The 16,909-nt window shown below is 52.3% G+C and overlaps 1 protein-coding gene and 1 pseudogene across 1 annotated transcript in view; one reads left to right on the top strand and one right to left on the bottom strand.

The window, feature by feature from the left end:
* The window catches only part of EPS15L1 (epidermal growth factor receptor pathway substrate 15-like 1), a 110,306-nt gene that overhangs the window by 36,037 nt on the left and 57,360 nt on the right, over window positions 1-16,909 (top strand). Inside the window, exons 10-13 of the mRNA XM_011925892.1 lie at window positions 1,933-2,090; window positions 5,331-5,487; window positions 5,796-5,881; window positions 9,751-9,823. Coding sequence (XP_011781282.1) covers window positions 1,933-2,090; window positions 5,331-5,487; window positions 5,796-5,881; window positions 9,751-9,823 — 474 coding nt within the window. The remainder of the gene's footprint in view (window positions 1-1,932; window positions 2,091-5,330; window positions 5,488-5,795; window positions 5,882-9,750; window positions 9,824-16,909) is intronic.
* On the bottom strand, window positions 10,021-10,905 carry LOC105500299 (annotated as a pseudogene).

Genomic DNA, 16,909 nt, shown 5'->3' with positions numbered 1-16,909 from the left:
TATTTATTTATTTTGTAGAGATGGGATCTTGCTGTGTTATGCTGGCTGGTCTTGAATTCCTGGGCTTGAGGGATCCTTCTGCCTTGGCCTCCCAAAGTGCTGGGATTACAGGCGTGAGCACTGTGCCTGGCCTAGCTCCATAGATTTTGATAAATTGTTTGATCAAGTCCTTGCTGTACTTCATCACACATACTTGCTACGTGAAACCCCTGAACTAAGCTGATCTGGGTCACATGGTATCCCTTGTTTCCCAAGCTTGCTTTCTGAATTCCCCGAGTTGGTATCAGGAGCCCGTTAGATTTGGACATCACAGGAGACTTGTTCATGAAGAGTAAATGAGTTTAACCATTGTTTCCCAGTCTTGACCATGAGTCCCTTCTCCTCAATCCTATGGACATCTTCGGGTTGTCAACACTGTGATAACTCTTTGAGAAATCCTTTTTTTTTTTTCCCCCAAGACAGAGTCTTGCTCTGTCACCCAGGCTGGAATGCAGTGGCACAATCTCAGCTCACTGCAACCTCCACCTCCCAGGTTCAAGCAATTCTCCCACCTCAGCCTCCCGAGTAACTGGGATTACAGGTGCCCACCACCACACCTGGCTAATTTTTCATGTTTTTAGTAAGTAGGGTTTCACCATGTTGGCCAAGCTGATCTCAAACTCCTGGCCTCAGGTTGTCTACCCACCTTGACCTCCCAAAGTGTTGGGATTATAGGCGTGAGCCACCGCTCCCGGCCTAAGAAATCCTTTCATAACTAAGAGGAATGACTTTGAGTGGCAGTTTCAGGCATCATGGCATTCATTGAAGGTGAGGAGTGGGTTGCGGCTTTTTTGTATGGTTCTGTGTGGAGGAGGAACAATCGATCCCTCCAGCCACATTTGCCTGTCCTTTTCCTCTCCACTTCCTCATCATCTAGATAATTCAATCAGGTGTTGATTCTCATTGCTATTATGAGATTGTTTAAAAGGAGTGATTTGTATAAATATTAGTGTAAAAAAAAAACGGGAAGAGGAAAAGCACGTTTAGAGTTCAGGACACAGATGCCGTGAACTATGGCTTGGTGGGTTTATTGAAGGCCCGCGGTAATGCAGGCGGAGTGGGCCACAGAAGGGGCCTGCCCCTGAGTGCCTGAGGGGCCTCGATGCCTCTGAACCAGGTGACCGGGCCCTGGTTGACCCATGATGGCGTTTGCCTCTCTCAAGTTAACTGAGCCGGCGGTGAGAGGGGCCGCAGGTGCAGCAGGTGGCCCAGCCCCAGGGCTGTGAACCTCAAGCTGCACTGGGCTCGTGGCTCCGTCTGCCCTGGCGGGGTTGGGACTACATGAATGTTGGTGGGGCCTCGTGGGTGGCGGCCCTCTTGGATAATGGGGTCTCATTTGTTACCTGTAAGTGGTGTGTCTGCACTGACACCTTGGGGGTATCTGTTGTTTCAGGAGCGGGTCAGGGACATAGAGGGGTGGTCTACAGAGTCCTGGGACGGGACGCCTGGGCTGCCTGTGGGGCAGCCTCTGGGGGAGGAAGAGTGGGAGGACCAGGGAGGCTGGCATGTGGCAGGGCCGGCTCTCCGGGGACAGTCCTTCCAAGTGGGTGCTCAAGGGGGTCTTTCCTGGCATGTTTGAACCCATCCCCTGAAGATCACAGCCTCCCTCACGCCCTAGGTGGTAGGGTAGATGGACAAGCAGAGCGGGTGATGGGGTGGAGAGAGGTGCAGACTGGCATCTGGGTGAGCTTCACAGAGCCAGCCTCAACCTGTCTCAGCCTCAGTTTAGCCAGTTACAGAACAAGGATCTCATCTGCCCTCAGCTCATGGAAGTGAGGAAAGTTTGATGCCAAATGTGCATGGAAGTGCTTTAATCGCCCCATCATCAAAAAGCATGTGTCTGGGGGTCATAAAAAGCTTCCAGATTAACTCTTTTGCCAAAAACTGTTTCAGCCAACAGTGAACTGGGTGGTGCCGGTGGCAGACAAGATGCGATTTGATGAGATATTCCTGAAGACCGATCTGGATCTGGATGGCTACGTGAGTGGCCAGGAGGTGAAGGAGATCTTCATGCACTCGGGCCTCACCCAGAACCTTCTAGCACACATATGGTGAGGCCGGACGGGTGGCAATCATGGCTGTAGGTGGCTCCAGGGGGCCTATGGGTGAAGACTGTGGAGGGTGGTGGTCAGGGGGCCCCCTCCGGCTTGTCATAGGCTTCCACTGTGTCTGGCGTCCTTTATTCTCCCCGTCCTGACAGAGGCTGAGCAAGGTGCATGTGCCAAGGCTTGAAGCCCACGCTCCATGCTGGTCAGTTCACTGTCTTCCAGTAGGAGGGCCCTCTGGCCCCTCTCAAGAGCTCCCAGGCCATCTGCTCACACAGCTGGGCCCTGTTCTTGCTGGCCATGATACTAGTTCTAGCAGGAGGCCTGGCCTTTGCCACAGCTGCCTTCGAGAGGTGTGTGCAGCAGGGTCTTGGAGCCTCTAGCAGAATGGCCTAGGGGGTGGTGACGGGGTTGGGGGCTACAGCTACCTCCTGTGGGAGGCCCTGCTCTGGAAAGGCCAGTGCTTTGGCTCCCGGCAGGCGGGTGAGCACAGGGAGACCCTTTCTGCACCTGAGAGCCCAGTTGAGGAGTCGGCCTCACCCCGACTTTCTCCCAGGGCTGGACACAGCTGACTTTATAGGGCTGGGGCACTCCTCTTGCCACTGGCCAAGGCTGAAGTCACTTTTGAGCTTGTTGCTCAGAACTTTGTGGCCTTAGAGAAGGCTTCACTTGGGAGCTACCAAAAGGAGAGAATTGTTGGATAATTCTCAAAAGGCAATTCCCTCCAAGTAGAGCAGTGAAATTCAGGATGTTACTTAGTGGCTTGGGGGAAATGACTGTCCTTAGTGGTAATTCACAGATGTCCATACTGTGAGGTGGGAGACTGAGAACCAGCTGTCACAGAGTCATCACCCAAACGGCCAAGCCACCTCCGACTGGCTAGGGACAGTGGGTCTCACCTGCCTCGGATCCACTGTCCCTTTTAGAAACCACAAAAACAGTGTCCCCTTTATGACTCTGAAACCAACACACACACAATTCCTGGTTAGCGCCCTGACACCCTGACCGTCATGTCCAGGGGGCAGTAGAGGGAACGTAATTTATAATGCATGCTGCAATTGGTACATGATATAACGACATGGAAATGACACAGGAAGTCATGAATCCACCTGGATCAAAAGAAGGAACTCAGAGGTCATTCCATGTAGGCAGCAAAGGGAAAGGAAAGGATAATTGGGCTCTCGAATAAACAACCATGAGGAAAGATGTGTCTGTGGGTGCCCGGGACGGGGACATGGCCCAGTGTAGACGACACACCTCCTAGGAGGGACTGGAAGGAGGGGGAGCATGAAGATGGAGGCTTTGTCCCTGCGATGGCCGCCACTGTACAGGTCAGCAGGGCAGGATGTGGTGTCAGAGGCGGATGGCCGCCGACTGAGCCACCCCCAAGCCTGCTTCTCCCTTTTTCTCTCAGAACCCTCCGCAGGTGGGCGTGGGACCCCATGCTCCTTGAGAGATGGCTGGAGCAGAGAAGGGACGGGAGTGGAGAGGCAGCTGCAGCACATGAGCAGGCTGGGGCCCGCAAGGGTAGACAGGGGAGAGATAGTGGCAGTGTGAAATCGTCAGGGCCTCCAACTGTGGGGACAACTAGGCATTTTAAAGCAGGCTTTATCAGCGACGTTCCTTGAAATCTGCTCATTCTCCGCAACTCTGTTCGCGCACCGCATTTGGTCATAAATAAGTCTGTTAGTACTGTCCCAGCTCTCTTTGGTAGAGGGGGAAGCTTCTGCCATAACGGCTTCTGCCGTAACTACACAGGAGGTGGGAAATGAGGTCCCACGTTGAGAGGGTGGCATGGGTGAAGGAAAACATTTTTCACAGACCCCAAAGCCTTATCCTTGATCAACAAGGGTCCTTTCCTTTCCTGGCTGGTTCCCCCGCCTTTTTTTTTTTTTCTGAGACAGAGACTCACTCTGTTGCCCAGGCTGGAGTGCACTGGCGCGATCTCTGCTCACTGCAACCTCTGCCTCCCAGGTTCAAGTGATTCTTCTGCCTCAGCCTCCTGAGCAGCTGGGATTACAGGCCACCATGCTCGGCTAATTTTTGTATTTTTAGTAGAGATGGGATTTCCCCATGTTGGCCAAGCTGGTCTCGAACTCCTGACCTCAGGTGATCCGCCCACCTTGGCTCCCAGAGTGCTGGGATTACAGGCGTGAGCCGCCATGACCGACCCTGGCTGGCTCCTTGATTATGAGTGTCGGGGAGCCTCTCACCTCAGCTCCATGGAACCACTGTGTGCTGCTATTCATATGCTGACTTGGCCTATCTTTCAGGACATCCAAGAGCCATGTGGGCAGAGGATGCTTAGTTGTGGGGGACTGTCCTGTGCATTGCGGCCATGCCCCTGTGGCAGCCTCATTTGGGCACAAGAGGAGTGTTTTAGTCCATTGGGCTGCTGTGACAAACTGCCACGGACAGAGTGGCTTAGAAACAGACGTCTCTCACAGCTCTGCAGGGTGGAAGTCCGTGATCCAGGCACCGGCAGATCCAGTGTCTGGTGAGGGCTCACTGCCTAGTTTGTAGATGGCCACCTGCTCGCTGTGTCCTCACATGTCAAAAGAAGCAGAGAGAGCCTTCTGGAGCCTTTTTTATAAGGGCACTAATCCCACTTACGAGGCTCCACCCTCATGACCTCATCACCCCCCAGAGGCCCCATCTCCCAACACCATCCCATTGAGGGGTAGGATTTGGACATAGGAATCTGGGGGGACATTAACATTCTGTTCATAACAAGGAAAGAGAGTCGTTGCTGATTCTTCCTTCATCATGATGACACCCCAAAGTGCTGCTGTCACCCCCATTGAAGGCCAGTGACCGGGGCCATTCAGATGACCCAGAGCCGCGTGTGGATGCTTGGTCTCCGCACCCATTTCCACGGAAGGGCTGGTCTACTCCACGCATGCGGCATCAGAACCTGCCCTACGCACGCGATAAACCAAAGGAAGAGGCAGCTGCATCTCTTAGCCCTAGTGAAGTTTCCCAAGGCGTCGGCTCCTCAGCCCAGGGGCAGGGGCTCAGGGTTCTCCAGCCCCGACAGCCCTCCTAGGGTGGGGGACGCTGAGAGTGGGAAACCCCCCAGCCACTTTCTGGGAAGGAGATGTGAAGTAGGAAAGGAGCTGAAGCTTGCCACTGCGCCCTGCCATTGTTTTCGTCGCTGTGATCTTTGAAAAGCGTGGGATCGGTGACTTGTGTTCAGGCTGAGTCGGCACCTGTGATGTGTAATTAGCATCCCCACGTTTCTCCCAGGGCCCTGGCCGATACGAGGCAAACGGGGAAGTTAAGCAAAGACCAATTCGCGTTAGCTATGTATTTCATTCAGCAGAAGGTCAGTAAAGGCATCGACCCCCCTCAAGTCCTCTCGCCAGACATGGTCCCGCCCTCAGAGAGAGGCACGCCCGGCCCGGTGAGTGCTGGTCACGCCCTGGGGGTATTGACATCCCTTCCTGCCACTTGCCACCAGGTGGCACTGGTGGCACACAGCCCATAGTCTGTGGTGGGTGCTGCTCGTGGTCCCTGCCTTCCCCAGTAGGGGCCCCTGGGAGGGTGGCTTGGCTGCCCAGGTATTTCCCCAGGCAGGGGGCTGGCACTTTGGCTACCTCACCCTGTGTACTAAAGGGACAGTTTTATCCCTGGGTCCGAGACCTGCTGGTGCCTCCTGTCAGGTGATGTCAGATTGCTAATTAGAGATCTCGCCTCTGAATTTGATTCTAGGACAGTTCAGGCTCTCTCGGCTCCGGGGAGTTTACTGGCGTGAAGGAGCTCGATGACATCAGTCAAGAGATTGCCCAGTTACAAAGGTACGTTGGAAACGGCCCTTCCCTCCACATCCAAACGTTACACGAACTCTCCCAGGTTGTTATCAGAAATATCAGAGACTTACCTGGAAGTTTGCTCATCACAGCTTTATTAAGAAGGAAGGAAAAGATACAGCTTCTGAGGTCCTTAACTGGCTCAGGGGGCTCGAAGAATGACATTTTCCATTTGAATCAGCCTCAGCCAGAGCCCGTGGCAGCTGTGTGGTCCCAGGCAGGTCATGGGCAGAGCCCGTGGCAGCTGTGTGGTCCCAGGCAGGTCGTGGGCAGAGCCCGTGGCAGCTGTGTGGTCTCAGGCAGGTCGCAGCTCAGTAGCCCCAGGCACCAGCCCCTCCCCAGTGCTAGGAAGGCCTTGACAGCTAGAGCAGTTGGGTCTCGGATGGTGAGGAGTGGGCTTAGGACCCAGTGGCTGAAGGTGTGAAGGGGCCTCCAGGTCTCTGACTCACCTCCTTACCTAGTGCCTTAGTTTCCTCGTGTGTAAACGAGGGCTTTGGATGAGCTGTCTGCACTTTTAGAGTCTGGTATAAAGAAATGAAGTCACTTCCTGTATTCCGCTCTGGATCCTCTTCATTAATGACATCCTTTTTTGTTATTTTTTAGACAGGATCTTGCTCTCACCCAGGCTGTAGTGTAATGGCGTGATCATGGCTCACTGTAGCCTCTGTCTGCTGGGCTTAAGTAATCCTCCCACCTCAGCCTCCTGAGTAGCTAGGACGCACCACCATGCCAGCTAGATTTTTTTTTTTTTTTTTTTTTTAATTTGAGACAGAGTCTCACTCTGTCACCTAGGCTGGAGTATAGTGGTGTGATCTCAGCTCACTGCAACCTCTGCCTCCTGGGCTCAAGTGATCTTCCCACTCAGCCTCCCAGGTAGCTGAGAGTACAGGTGCATGCCACCACGCCTGGCTAATTGCTTTGTATTTTTGGTAGAGATGGGGTTTCACCATGTTGCCCAGGCTGGTCTCGAACTCCTGAGCTCAAGTGATCCTCCGGCCTTGGCCTCCCAAAGTGCTGGGATTATAGGCGTGAGCCACTGTGCCAGCCAACATCTTTTTTCCAGTCGATTCTAGGACAGGGTAGACTCTTGTGATGTCGGGGCACCAAGCAGAAGGGCCCAAAGGTGCTTTGCCCTCTGTGGGAAAAAGATTGTTTACTTGGCTGAAAATGGAAAGGGGTTTGACTTTCCCCGAGAGGACTGGATCCTGGTCCTAGCTGGGGGCAATCCCTGGGGGTCGTATTAACAGGTGTACTATTCTGTCACTTCCTCTGGGTTTGGTTTTGTGCTGTTAGCAGAGCCCTGATGAGCAAAGGCAGGTTAAGTCTTGGAGGGGATCAAGGTGGGTGGCAGGTTAGAAAACCTCAGCTGACCGGGCGCAGTGGCTCACATCTGTAATCCCAGCACTTTGGGAGGCCAAGGCGGTGGATCATGAGGTCAGGAGATCGAGACCATCCTGACTAACACGGTGAAACCCCGTCTCTACTAAAAATACAAAAAATTAGCCGGGTGTGGTGGCAGGCACTTGTAGTCCCAGCTACTTGGGAGGCTGAGACAGGAGAATGGCATGAACCTGGGAGGCGGAGCTTGCAGTGAGCCGAGACTGTGCCACTGCACTCCAGCCTGGGTGACAGAGCGAGATTCTGTCTCAAAAAGAAAAGAAAAGAAAAGAAAACCTCAGCCATGGCCTGAAACAGACACCTTACTTAATGCTCAGTGCAGTGGACGGTTCCTGTTCTGTCCTGGCTCCTGGGGGCTACATTATCCAAACTGGCGATCAGCAGGGATGTGCAGCCTGACAAGGCTGAGGGTGTCTTGAGGATGCAGGGCCAGCATGCTAGAGCCTGGGCAGGCCTGAGAATCAGGACTGGCAGGCCAAGGATAGAGGGAGCCCCTGTCGTGCAAGGGTCAGGGTCTAGGAAGGGACACTGGGGCATGAATCACCCCAGTGTGGCCTCAGGCAGCTAGAAGCCTTGTTTCCCCAATGTGGAGGTGACAGGCTGGTGTGTGCAGAGCGCCTGTCTGTAGGAGGCTGGGACCTGCAGTGGCCCCTTGAGCAGGTAGCTCTGAGAGTGGCCCTTAGATTGGGGGAGTGTGGGCTGAGCTTTCCTCTTACGGTTTCACACTGCCATAAGCCCGCAAGGGCATGTCAGGTTCTTCAGTTTAAAGAGCACTTTGTGTTGTAAGTTTCTGGGCTTGTGGAAATGAATATTCCGATGATCATAGTTATTTTGTGTCTGGAGAAATGTCCCTGAGAGGGCCTTACTGTTGCACAAGTCCTGGGTCCCTGGGCAGGAGGCAGGGTCTGTTAGACACATGGTGTTCCTGTCCCTGAGGCAGCCTCTTTGGGCACAAGAGGAGAGTCTTAGTCCATTCATACTGCTATAACAGACCACTCTGAATGGGTGACTTAAACATCAGACATTTCTCACAGTTCTGGAGGCTGCAAAGTCCAACCTCAAGATACCAGCAGATCCGGTCTGCTGAGGGCCCATTTGCTGATTTGTAGAGAGTCACCTTCTTGCCATGTCCTCACAGGGCAGAAGGAGCAAAGGGAGCTCTCTGGGGTCCTTCTTATAAGGGCACTGAACCCTGGGCCTTGTGGCTCACACCTGTAATCAGTTTTTCCTGTTCTAAGCCACCCAGTTGGTGGTTTGTTACAGCAGTGCTAGGAAATACATGCACGAATTCTATCTCAGTTTAAAAATAAAAGAAGGCCGGGTGCTATGGCTCATGCCTGTAATCCCAGTGCTTTGGGAGGCCAAGGTGAGAGGATCGGTTGAGCCCAGGAGGTCCAGACCAGCCTGGGCCACATAATGAGACCTAGGCTACAAAAAATACAAAATTTGCCAGGCCTGGTGGCACACACCTGTGGTCCTAGCTACTCAGGAGGCTAAGGTGGGAGGATTGCTTGAGCTCAGGAGGTCAAGGCTGCAGTGAGCTATGATCATGCCACTGCAGTCCAGCTTGGGTGACAGAGCAAGAGCCTGTATCAAAAACAAAAAACAAAAAGGCTAGGCACATTGGCTCACGCCTGTAATACCAGTATTTTGGGAGGCCGAGGCGGGTGGATCACGAGGTCAGGAGATCGAGACCATCCTGGCTAATACAGTGAAACCCCGTCTCTACTAAAAATACAAAAATTAACTGGGTGTGGTGGCACATGCCTGTAGTCCCAGCTACTCGGGAGACTGAGGCAGGAGAATCGCTTGAACTGTGGAGGCAGAGGTTGCAGTGAGCCGAGATTGTGCCACTGCACTCCAGCCTGGGTGACAGAGCGAGGCACTGTCTCAAAAAAAAGTAGTAGTCCAGACAGGCTCTCCTGGGCTGCCTGGGGTGTCATAGGTTGAAGTCAAGGCGTCGACTGGGCTGGGCTCTTATTGGAGGCTCTAGGGGAAGAATCTGTTTCCAGGCTCATTCAGGTGTTGGCAGAATCCAGTTCCCTGTGGCTGAGGGTCCAGGGTCTCTTTTTCCTTGCTGAGTGTCAGCCAGGGCCACTCTGTGCTCCTAGACACTGCCCCCGTTCTCCCTCATGTGGCCCCTCCACCTTCAAAGTCAGCAAGGGTGCATTGGGTCCTTATCACACTTGGGATGTCTCTGACTTGCACTTGGGCCACCAGGTGGAAAAAGCACGCAGGTTTTAGAGGGTGGTTACGTTGGGAGCGATCCCTCCCATGGTCACAGGTCCTACCCACAGTCGACGGGGAAAGGACTGTACAGGGCGAGCAGTCGCTGGGGCTCATTCTTAGACTTCTGCCAGCACACAGAGGGGCTTTTGTGGGGATGGACGGAGTCGGGTCTTGAGGAGTGGAGGCTTACTATTCACTCTTGTTTTCATGAAATATTTTTAAACATTCAGAGAGAAATATTCACTGGAACAGGACATTCGAGAAAAGGAAGAGGCAATCAGACAGAAAACCAGCGAGGTGCAGGTAAGGCTCTCGCTTGTTTTGGTTACATCTACTTTGTGCTAAATGTAGTTTAGGAAAACTTCCCTCCCTGGCTGGTGATGGGGAGGGGCGGGGGTCTGCCCTGGATGGAAACATGAGCTCTTGGGGGCTGCAGAATGCAGTTTTTTTTTTGTTTGTTTTTCAGGCTTAATTTACTTTATTTTTCTTGCATAAAAACGCTATGTTGTAGCCACAGCTGGAGCCTGGGTCCTCTGCACGGAGACTCTGGTGTGGGTTTTGACAGGGTGGTCCGTGAATTCCTGGTAGGGAGACGTGGTGAATACAGTCTCCTTCCAGAGGTCGGGGGTCAGGTAGCTGTAGATCTTAGAGATGACATCAAAGGTAGCCTTGGCGAAGTTGCCCAGGGTGGCAGTGCAGCCCCTGGCTGAGGTGTAGCAGTCATCAATACCAGCCATCATGAGTGGCTTCTTGGGCACAGGCGCTGAGACGATGCCAGTGCCCCTGGGCGTGAGGATGAGGTGCACCAGCACAGAGTTGCAGTGTCCTGTCACCTTGCAAGGGACAATGTGGGGCTTGCCGATCTTGTTCCCCCAGTAGCCTCTGCACATGGGGACAATGGAGAGCTTGGCCAGGAAGATGGCCCTGCGGATGGCAGTGACCACCTCCTTGGAGCACTTAACACCCAGACCGATGTGGCCATTGTAGTCCCTGATAGCAACAAATGCCTTGAACCTGGTGCACTGGCTGGCACAGGTCTGCTTCTGCACCGGCATAATCTTGAAAACCTCGTCCTTGGGAGAGGCACCCAGGCAAAAGTCAATGATCTCAGATTCCTTGATGGGCAGGGAGAAGAGATAGCTCTCCTCCAGGGATTTGATCTTCACGTCCTTGACCAGGCGGCCCAGCTTGGTGACGGGCATCCACTCCTTATCCTTGGCCTTGCCTCTGCGAGCTCCGTGGCCTTGGCCCTGGCCCTGGCCCCGTCCATGGCCACGACCCCAGCCCTGGATGCCACTGCTGAAACCTCCGTGGAAGTTACCGCAGTTGCCCATCCCAGGGCCTCTGACACCGCCCCCCTGCCCCCCACACTGCATTGGTATCATCTGCCATCTGACTTGCACTTGGGCCACCAGGTGGAGAAAGCGCACAGCTTTTAGAGGGTGGTTACGTTGGGAGCGATCCCTCTCGTGGTCACAGGTCCTACCCACAGTCGACGGATGCCACTGCTGTGACATCTGTCGTTTTGGTGTTTTCTCGGAGAAGAAGAAGTTTTTTTTAAAAAAATAGTTTTGTTTTGTTTTTTTCCAAATAGAGACAGGGTCTCAAACTCTAGAGCTCGAATGATTCTCCTGCCCCAGCCTCCCAAAGTGTTAGGATTACAGGTGTGAGGTGTGAGCCACCAAGCCTAGCGAGAGTGAAGATTTTTTTTTTTTTTTTTTCAGTTTTTGTTTTTTTTTTTTAGAAATGGAGTCTTGCTCTGTTGCCAGGCTGGAGTGCAGTGGGACGATCTCGGCTCACTGCAATCTCCACCTCCCGGGTTCAAGTGATTCCCCTGTCTCAGCCTCCTGAGTAGCTGGGATTACAAGGCACGCACCACCACGCCCGGCTTTTTAGTAGAGATGGGGTTTCACCATGTTGGCTAGGACGGTCTCAATCTGCTGACCCCGTGGTCTGCCCGCCTCAGCCTCCCAAAGTGCTGGAATTACATGCCGAAGTTTTTAAAGTTGCTTATAACCATAGACAGTGGCTTCTCTTTTTCTAAAATTGAGACAAGTTGGCCCTCTGTATCCAAGGGTTCTGCATCCTTTTATCTAAGCAACCACAGATTAAAAAAAAAAGATAAAAAAGAATCCAAATTGATAAAACAGTACAATATGATAATTATTTACATAGCATTTACATTATATTGGGTATTATGAATAACCTAGAGATAATTTAAAGTGTATGAGGCTGGCTGTGGTGGCTGACACCTGTAATCCCAGCACTTTGGGAGGCCGAGGCTGGAGGATCACTTGAGCCTAGGAGTTTGAGACCAGCCTGGGCAACACAGTGGGACCCCGTTTCTACAAAATATTTGCAAAAGCCGGGTGTAGTGGCACGTGTCTGTAGTCCCAGTTACTCCAGAGACTGAGGTGGGAGAATCACTTGAGCCCAGGAGTTGAAGGCAGTAGTGAGCTGTGATTGCACTACTGCACTCCACCCTGGGCAACAGAGTGAGACCCTGCCTCAAAAATAAATGAATAAGTAAGTAATATGGGGTGGTGGCAGGGTAGGTGACGTGTGTAGGTTACATGCAAACACTAAACCGTTTTACGTCACACTTGAGCATCTGCAGATTTTGATACCAATCTGAGGGATGACGATATAATTCGTGTAAAATGTGCTGTATTGAAGTGTACATTTCAGTGGTGTTTCGCATAATCACCGTGTTGATTAACCATCACTCTATCGAGTTAGAACGTGATTGTTTCTCCTATAGGCGCCAGTAGGCCCATAAAAAAACATCCAGCCCTGAACAGTAAATGGAAGGTTACTTTCTGAAAGATTCATCATTAACTGTTCTCTTTCAGTGAATGGAAGAGTTTGACACTAACTTTCCATTAACCCAAAAGGAACCCTCATCCCCATTAAGCAGTTACTTTCCATTCTCCCCTTCTCTAGCTCCTGGCAACTACTCTTTTTTTTTTTTCTGTGTGTATGGATTTGTACCCGGTCACGACGGGGCACATTTTCTTCGTCCGTTCCTCCCATCGGTGAATATTTGGGTTTTCCCACTTTTTGGCTGTTGTGAATAATGTTGCTAGGAACAATTGCCTGCAGGTTTTTGTGTGAACACCTGTTTGCATTTATCTCAGGTGGATACCTGGGAGTTCTAGACATCTCCTGTCAGTGGAATCATACAACACATGACCTTTTGTGCCTGGCTTCTTCCACTCAGCATCATGTTTTTGGTCATCCGTATTGTAACATCTATTAGCATTGCATTTCTTTGTATGGCAGAATAATACTCCATTGTGTGGATGGAGCACAGTTTTTTGTTTTGTTTTAAGAGGTGGAGTCTCACTCCATTGCCCAGGCTGGAGTACAGTGACACAACCTTGGTTCACTGCAACTTCCGCCTCCCAGACTCAGGTGATCCTCCCACCTCAGCTTCTCAAGTTGCTGGGACTACAGGCACGCACCACCATGTTTGGCTAATTTTTAATTTTTTTTAATAAAGATGAGGTCTCACTGTGTTGTCCAGGCTGGTCTCGAACTCCTGGACTCAAGCAATCTGCCTGCCTCGGCCTCCCAGAGTGCTGGGATCACAGACATGAGCCACCGTGTCCAGCCACGATGGGCCACATTTTACTCATCCATCCCTCAATTGATAGATGTTCGGATTTTCCCACTTTTTGGCTATATAAATATTGTTGCTAGGAACGTTTGTCTGCAAGTTTTTGTGTGAACACCTGTTTGCCTTTATCTTGAGTGTATACCTGGGAATGAATTTGCTGGGCCACATGGTAACTGTTGAGGAGCTGCCAGACTGTTTTTCAAAGTAGCTGTACCATTTTACATTCCCATAAGCGGTGTATGAGGGTGCCAGCTCTGCACAACCCCACCAGCACTTACCAATTTCCCATTTTTCCTTGTAGCTGTCGTGGTGGGTGTGGAGCACTGCCTCATTGTGGGTTTCATTGGCATGTCCCTCGTGTTTCCTTAGCGACGTTGAGTATCCTTCCATGTGCTTATTGGCCATTTGTATGTAGTCTTTGGAGAAAAATCAATTCCGATTCCTTGCCCTTTTATATTGAAAAATATTTTTTCTTGTCCATTTTTAAATTGCTTTTTTTTTTTTTGAGACAGAGTCTCACTCTGTTGCTTAGGCTGGGGTACAAGTGTGTGATCTCAGCTCATTGCATCCTCCACCTCCCGGGTTCAAGCGATTCTCCTGCCTCAGCCTCCTGAGTAGCTGGGATTACAGGCACAGGCCACCATGCTCGGCTAATTTTTGTATTTTTAGTAGAGATGGGATTTCCCCATGTTGGCCAAGCTGGTCTCGAACTCCTGACCTCAGGTGATCCGCCCACCTTGGCTCCCAGAGTGCTGGGATTACAGGCGTGAGCCGCCATGACCGACCCTGGCTGGCTCCTTGATTATGAGTGTCGGGGAGCCTCTCACCTCAGCTCCATGGAACCACTGTGTGCTGCTATTCATATGCTGACTTGGCCTATCTTTCAGGACATCCAAGAGCCATGTGGGCAGAGGATGCTTAGTTGTGGGGGACTGTCCTGTGCATTGCGGCCATGCCCCTGTGGCAGCCTCATTTGGGCACAAGAGGAGTGTTTTAGTCCATTGGGCTGCTGTGACAAACTGCCACGGACAGAGTGGCTTAGAAACAGACGTCTCTCACAGCTCTGCAGGGTGGAAGTCCGTGATCCAGGCACCGGCAGATCCAGTGTCTGGTGAGGGCTCACTGCCTAGTTTGTAGATGGCCACCTGCTCGCTGTGTCCTCACATGTCAAAAGAAGCAGAGAGAGCCTTCTGGAGCCTTTTTTATAAGGGCACTAATCCCACTTACGAGGCTCCACCCTCATGACCTCATCACCCCCCAGAGGCCCCATCTCCCAACACCATCCCATTGAGGGGTAGGATTTGGACATAGGAATCTGGGGGGACATTAACATTCTGTTCATAACAAGGAAAGAGAGTCGTTGCTGATTCTTCCTTCATCATGATGACACCCCAAAGTGCTGCTGTCACCCCCATTGAAGGCCAGTGACCGGGGCCATTCAGATGACCCAGAGCCGCGTGTGGATGCTTGGTCTCCGCACCCATTTCCACGGAAGGGCTGGTCTACTCCACGCATGCGGCATCAGAACCTGCCCTACGCACGCGATAAACCAAAGGAAGAGGCAGCTGCATCTCTTAGCCCTAGTGAAGTTTCCCAAGGCGTCGGCTCCTCAGCCCAGGGGCAGGGGCTCAGGGTTCTCCAGCCCCGACAGCCCTCCTAGGGTGGGGGACGCTGAGAGTGGGAAACCCCCCAGCCACTTTCTGGGAAGGAGATGTGAAGTAGGAAAGGAGCTGAAGCTTGCCACTGCGCCCTGCCATTGTTTTCGTCGCTGTGATCTTTGAAAAGCGTGGGATCGGTGACTTGTGTTCAGGCTGAGTCGGCACCTGTGATGTGTAATTAGCATCCCCACGTTTCTCCCAGGGCCCTGGCCGATACGAGGCAAACGGGGAAGTTAAGCAAAGACCAATTCGCGTTAGCTATGTATTTCATTCAGCAGAAGGTCAGTAAAGGCATCGACCCCCCTCAAGTCCTCTCGCCAGACATGGTCCCGCCCTCAGAGAGAGGCACGCCCGGCCCGGTGAGTGCTGGTCACGCCCTGGGGGTATTGACATCCCTTCCTGCCACTTGCCACCAGGTGGCACTGGTGGCACACAGCCCATAGTCTGTGGTGGGTGCTGCTCGTGGTCCCTGCCTTCCCCAGTAGGGGCCCCTGGGAGGGTGGCTTGGCTGCCCAGGTATTTCCCCAGGCAGGGGGCTGGCACTTTGGCTACCTCACCCTGTGTACTAAAGGGACAGTTTTATCCCTGGGTCCGAGACCTGCTGGTGCCTCCTGTCAGGTGATGTCAGATTGCTAATTAGAGATCTCGCCTCTGAATTTGATTCTAGGACAGTTCAGGCTCTCTCGGCTCCGGGGAGTTTACTGGCGTGAAGGAGCTCGATGACATCAGTCAAGAGATTGCCCAGTTACAAAGGTACGTTGGAAACGGCCCTTCCCTCCACATCCAAACGTTACACGAACTCTCCCAGGTTGTTATCAGAAATATCAGAGACTTACCTGGAAGTTTGCTCATCACAGCTTTATTAAGAAGGAAGGAAAAGATACAGCTTCTGAGGTCCTTAACTGGCTCAGGGGGCTCGAAGAATGACATTTTCCATTTGAATCAGCCTCAGCCAGAGCCCGTGGCAGCTGTGTGGTCCCAGGCAGGTCATGGGCAGAGCCCGTGGCAGCTGTGTGGTCCCAGGCAGGTCGTGGGCAGAGCCCGTGGCAGCTGTGTGGTCTCAGGCAGGTCGCAGCTCAGTAGCCCCAGGCACCAGCCCCTCCCCAGTGCTAGGAAGGCCTTGACAGCTAGAGCAGTTGGGTCTCGGATGGTGAGGAGTGGGCTTAGGACCCAGTGGCTGAAGGTGTGAAGGGGCCTCCAGGTCTCTGACTCACCTCCTTACCTAGTGCCTTAGTTTCCTCGTGTGTAAACGAGGGCTTTGGATGAGCTGTCTGCACTTTTAGAGTCTGGTATAAAGAAATGAAGTCACTTCCTGTATTCCGCTCTGGATCCTCTTCATTAATGACATCCTTTTTTGTTATTTTTTAGACAGGATCTTGCTCTCACCCAGGCTGTAGTGTAATGGCGTGATCATGGCTCACTGTAGCCTCTGTCTGCTGGGCTTAAGTAATCCTCCCACCTCAGCCTCCTGAGTAGCTAGGACGCACCACCATGCCAGCTAGATTTTTTTTTTTTTTTTTTTTTTAATTTGAGACAGAGTCTCACTCTGTCACCTAGGCTGGAGTATAGTGGTGTGATCTCAGCTCACTGCAACCTCTGCCTCCTGGGCTCAAGTGATCTTCCCACTCAGCCTCCCAGGTAGCTGAGAGTACAGGTGCATGCCACCACGCCTGGCTAATTGCTTTGTATTTTTGGTAGAGATGGGGTTTCACCATGTTGCCCAGGCTGGTCTCGAACTCCTGAGCTCAAGTGATCCTCCGGCCTTGGCCTCCCAAAGTGCTGGGATTATAGGCGTGAGCCACTGTGCCAGCCAACATCTTTTTTCCAGTCGATTCTAGGACAGGGTAGACTCTTGTGATGTCGGGGCACCAAGCAGAAGGGCCCAAAGGTGCTTTGCCCTCTGTGGGAAAAAGATTGTTTACTTGGCTGAAAATGGAAAGGGGTTTGACTTTCCCCGAGAGGACTGGATCCTGGTCCTAGCTGGGGGCAATCCCTGGGGGTCGTATTAACAGGTGTACTATTCTGTCACTTCCTCTGGGTTTGGTTTTGTGCTGTTAGCAGAGCCCTGATGAGCAAAGGCAGGTTAAGTCTTGGAGGGGATCAAGGTGGGTG

This window comes from Colobus angolensis, unplaced genomic scaffold (assembly GCF_000951035.1).
Source record: "Colobus angolensis palliatus isolate OR3802 unplaced genomic scaffold, Cang.pa_1.0 Scaffold66, whole genome shotgun sequence".
In the NCBI taxonomy this organism is placed as follows: domain Eukaryota; kingdom Metazoa; phylum Chordata; class Mammalia; order Primates; family Cercopithecidae; genus Colobus; species Colobus angolensis.
This window is presented reverse-complemented; position numbering and strand designations above follow the sequence as displayed.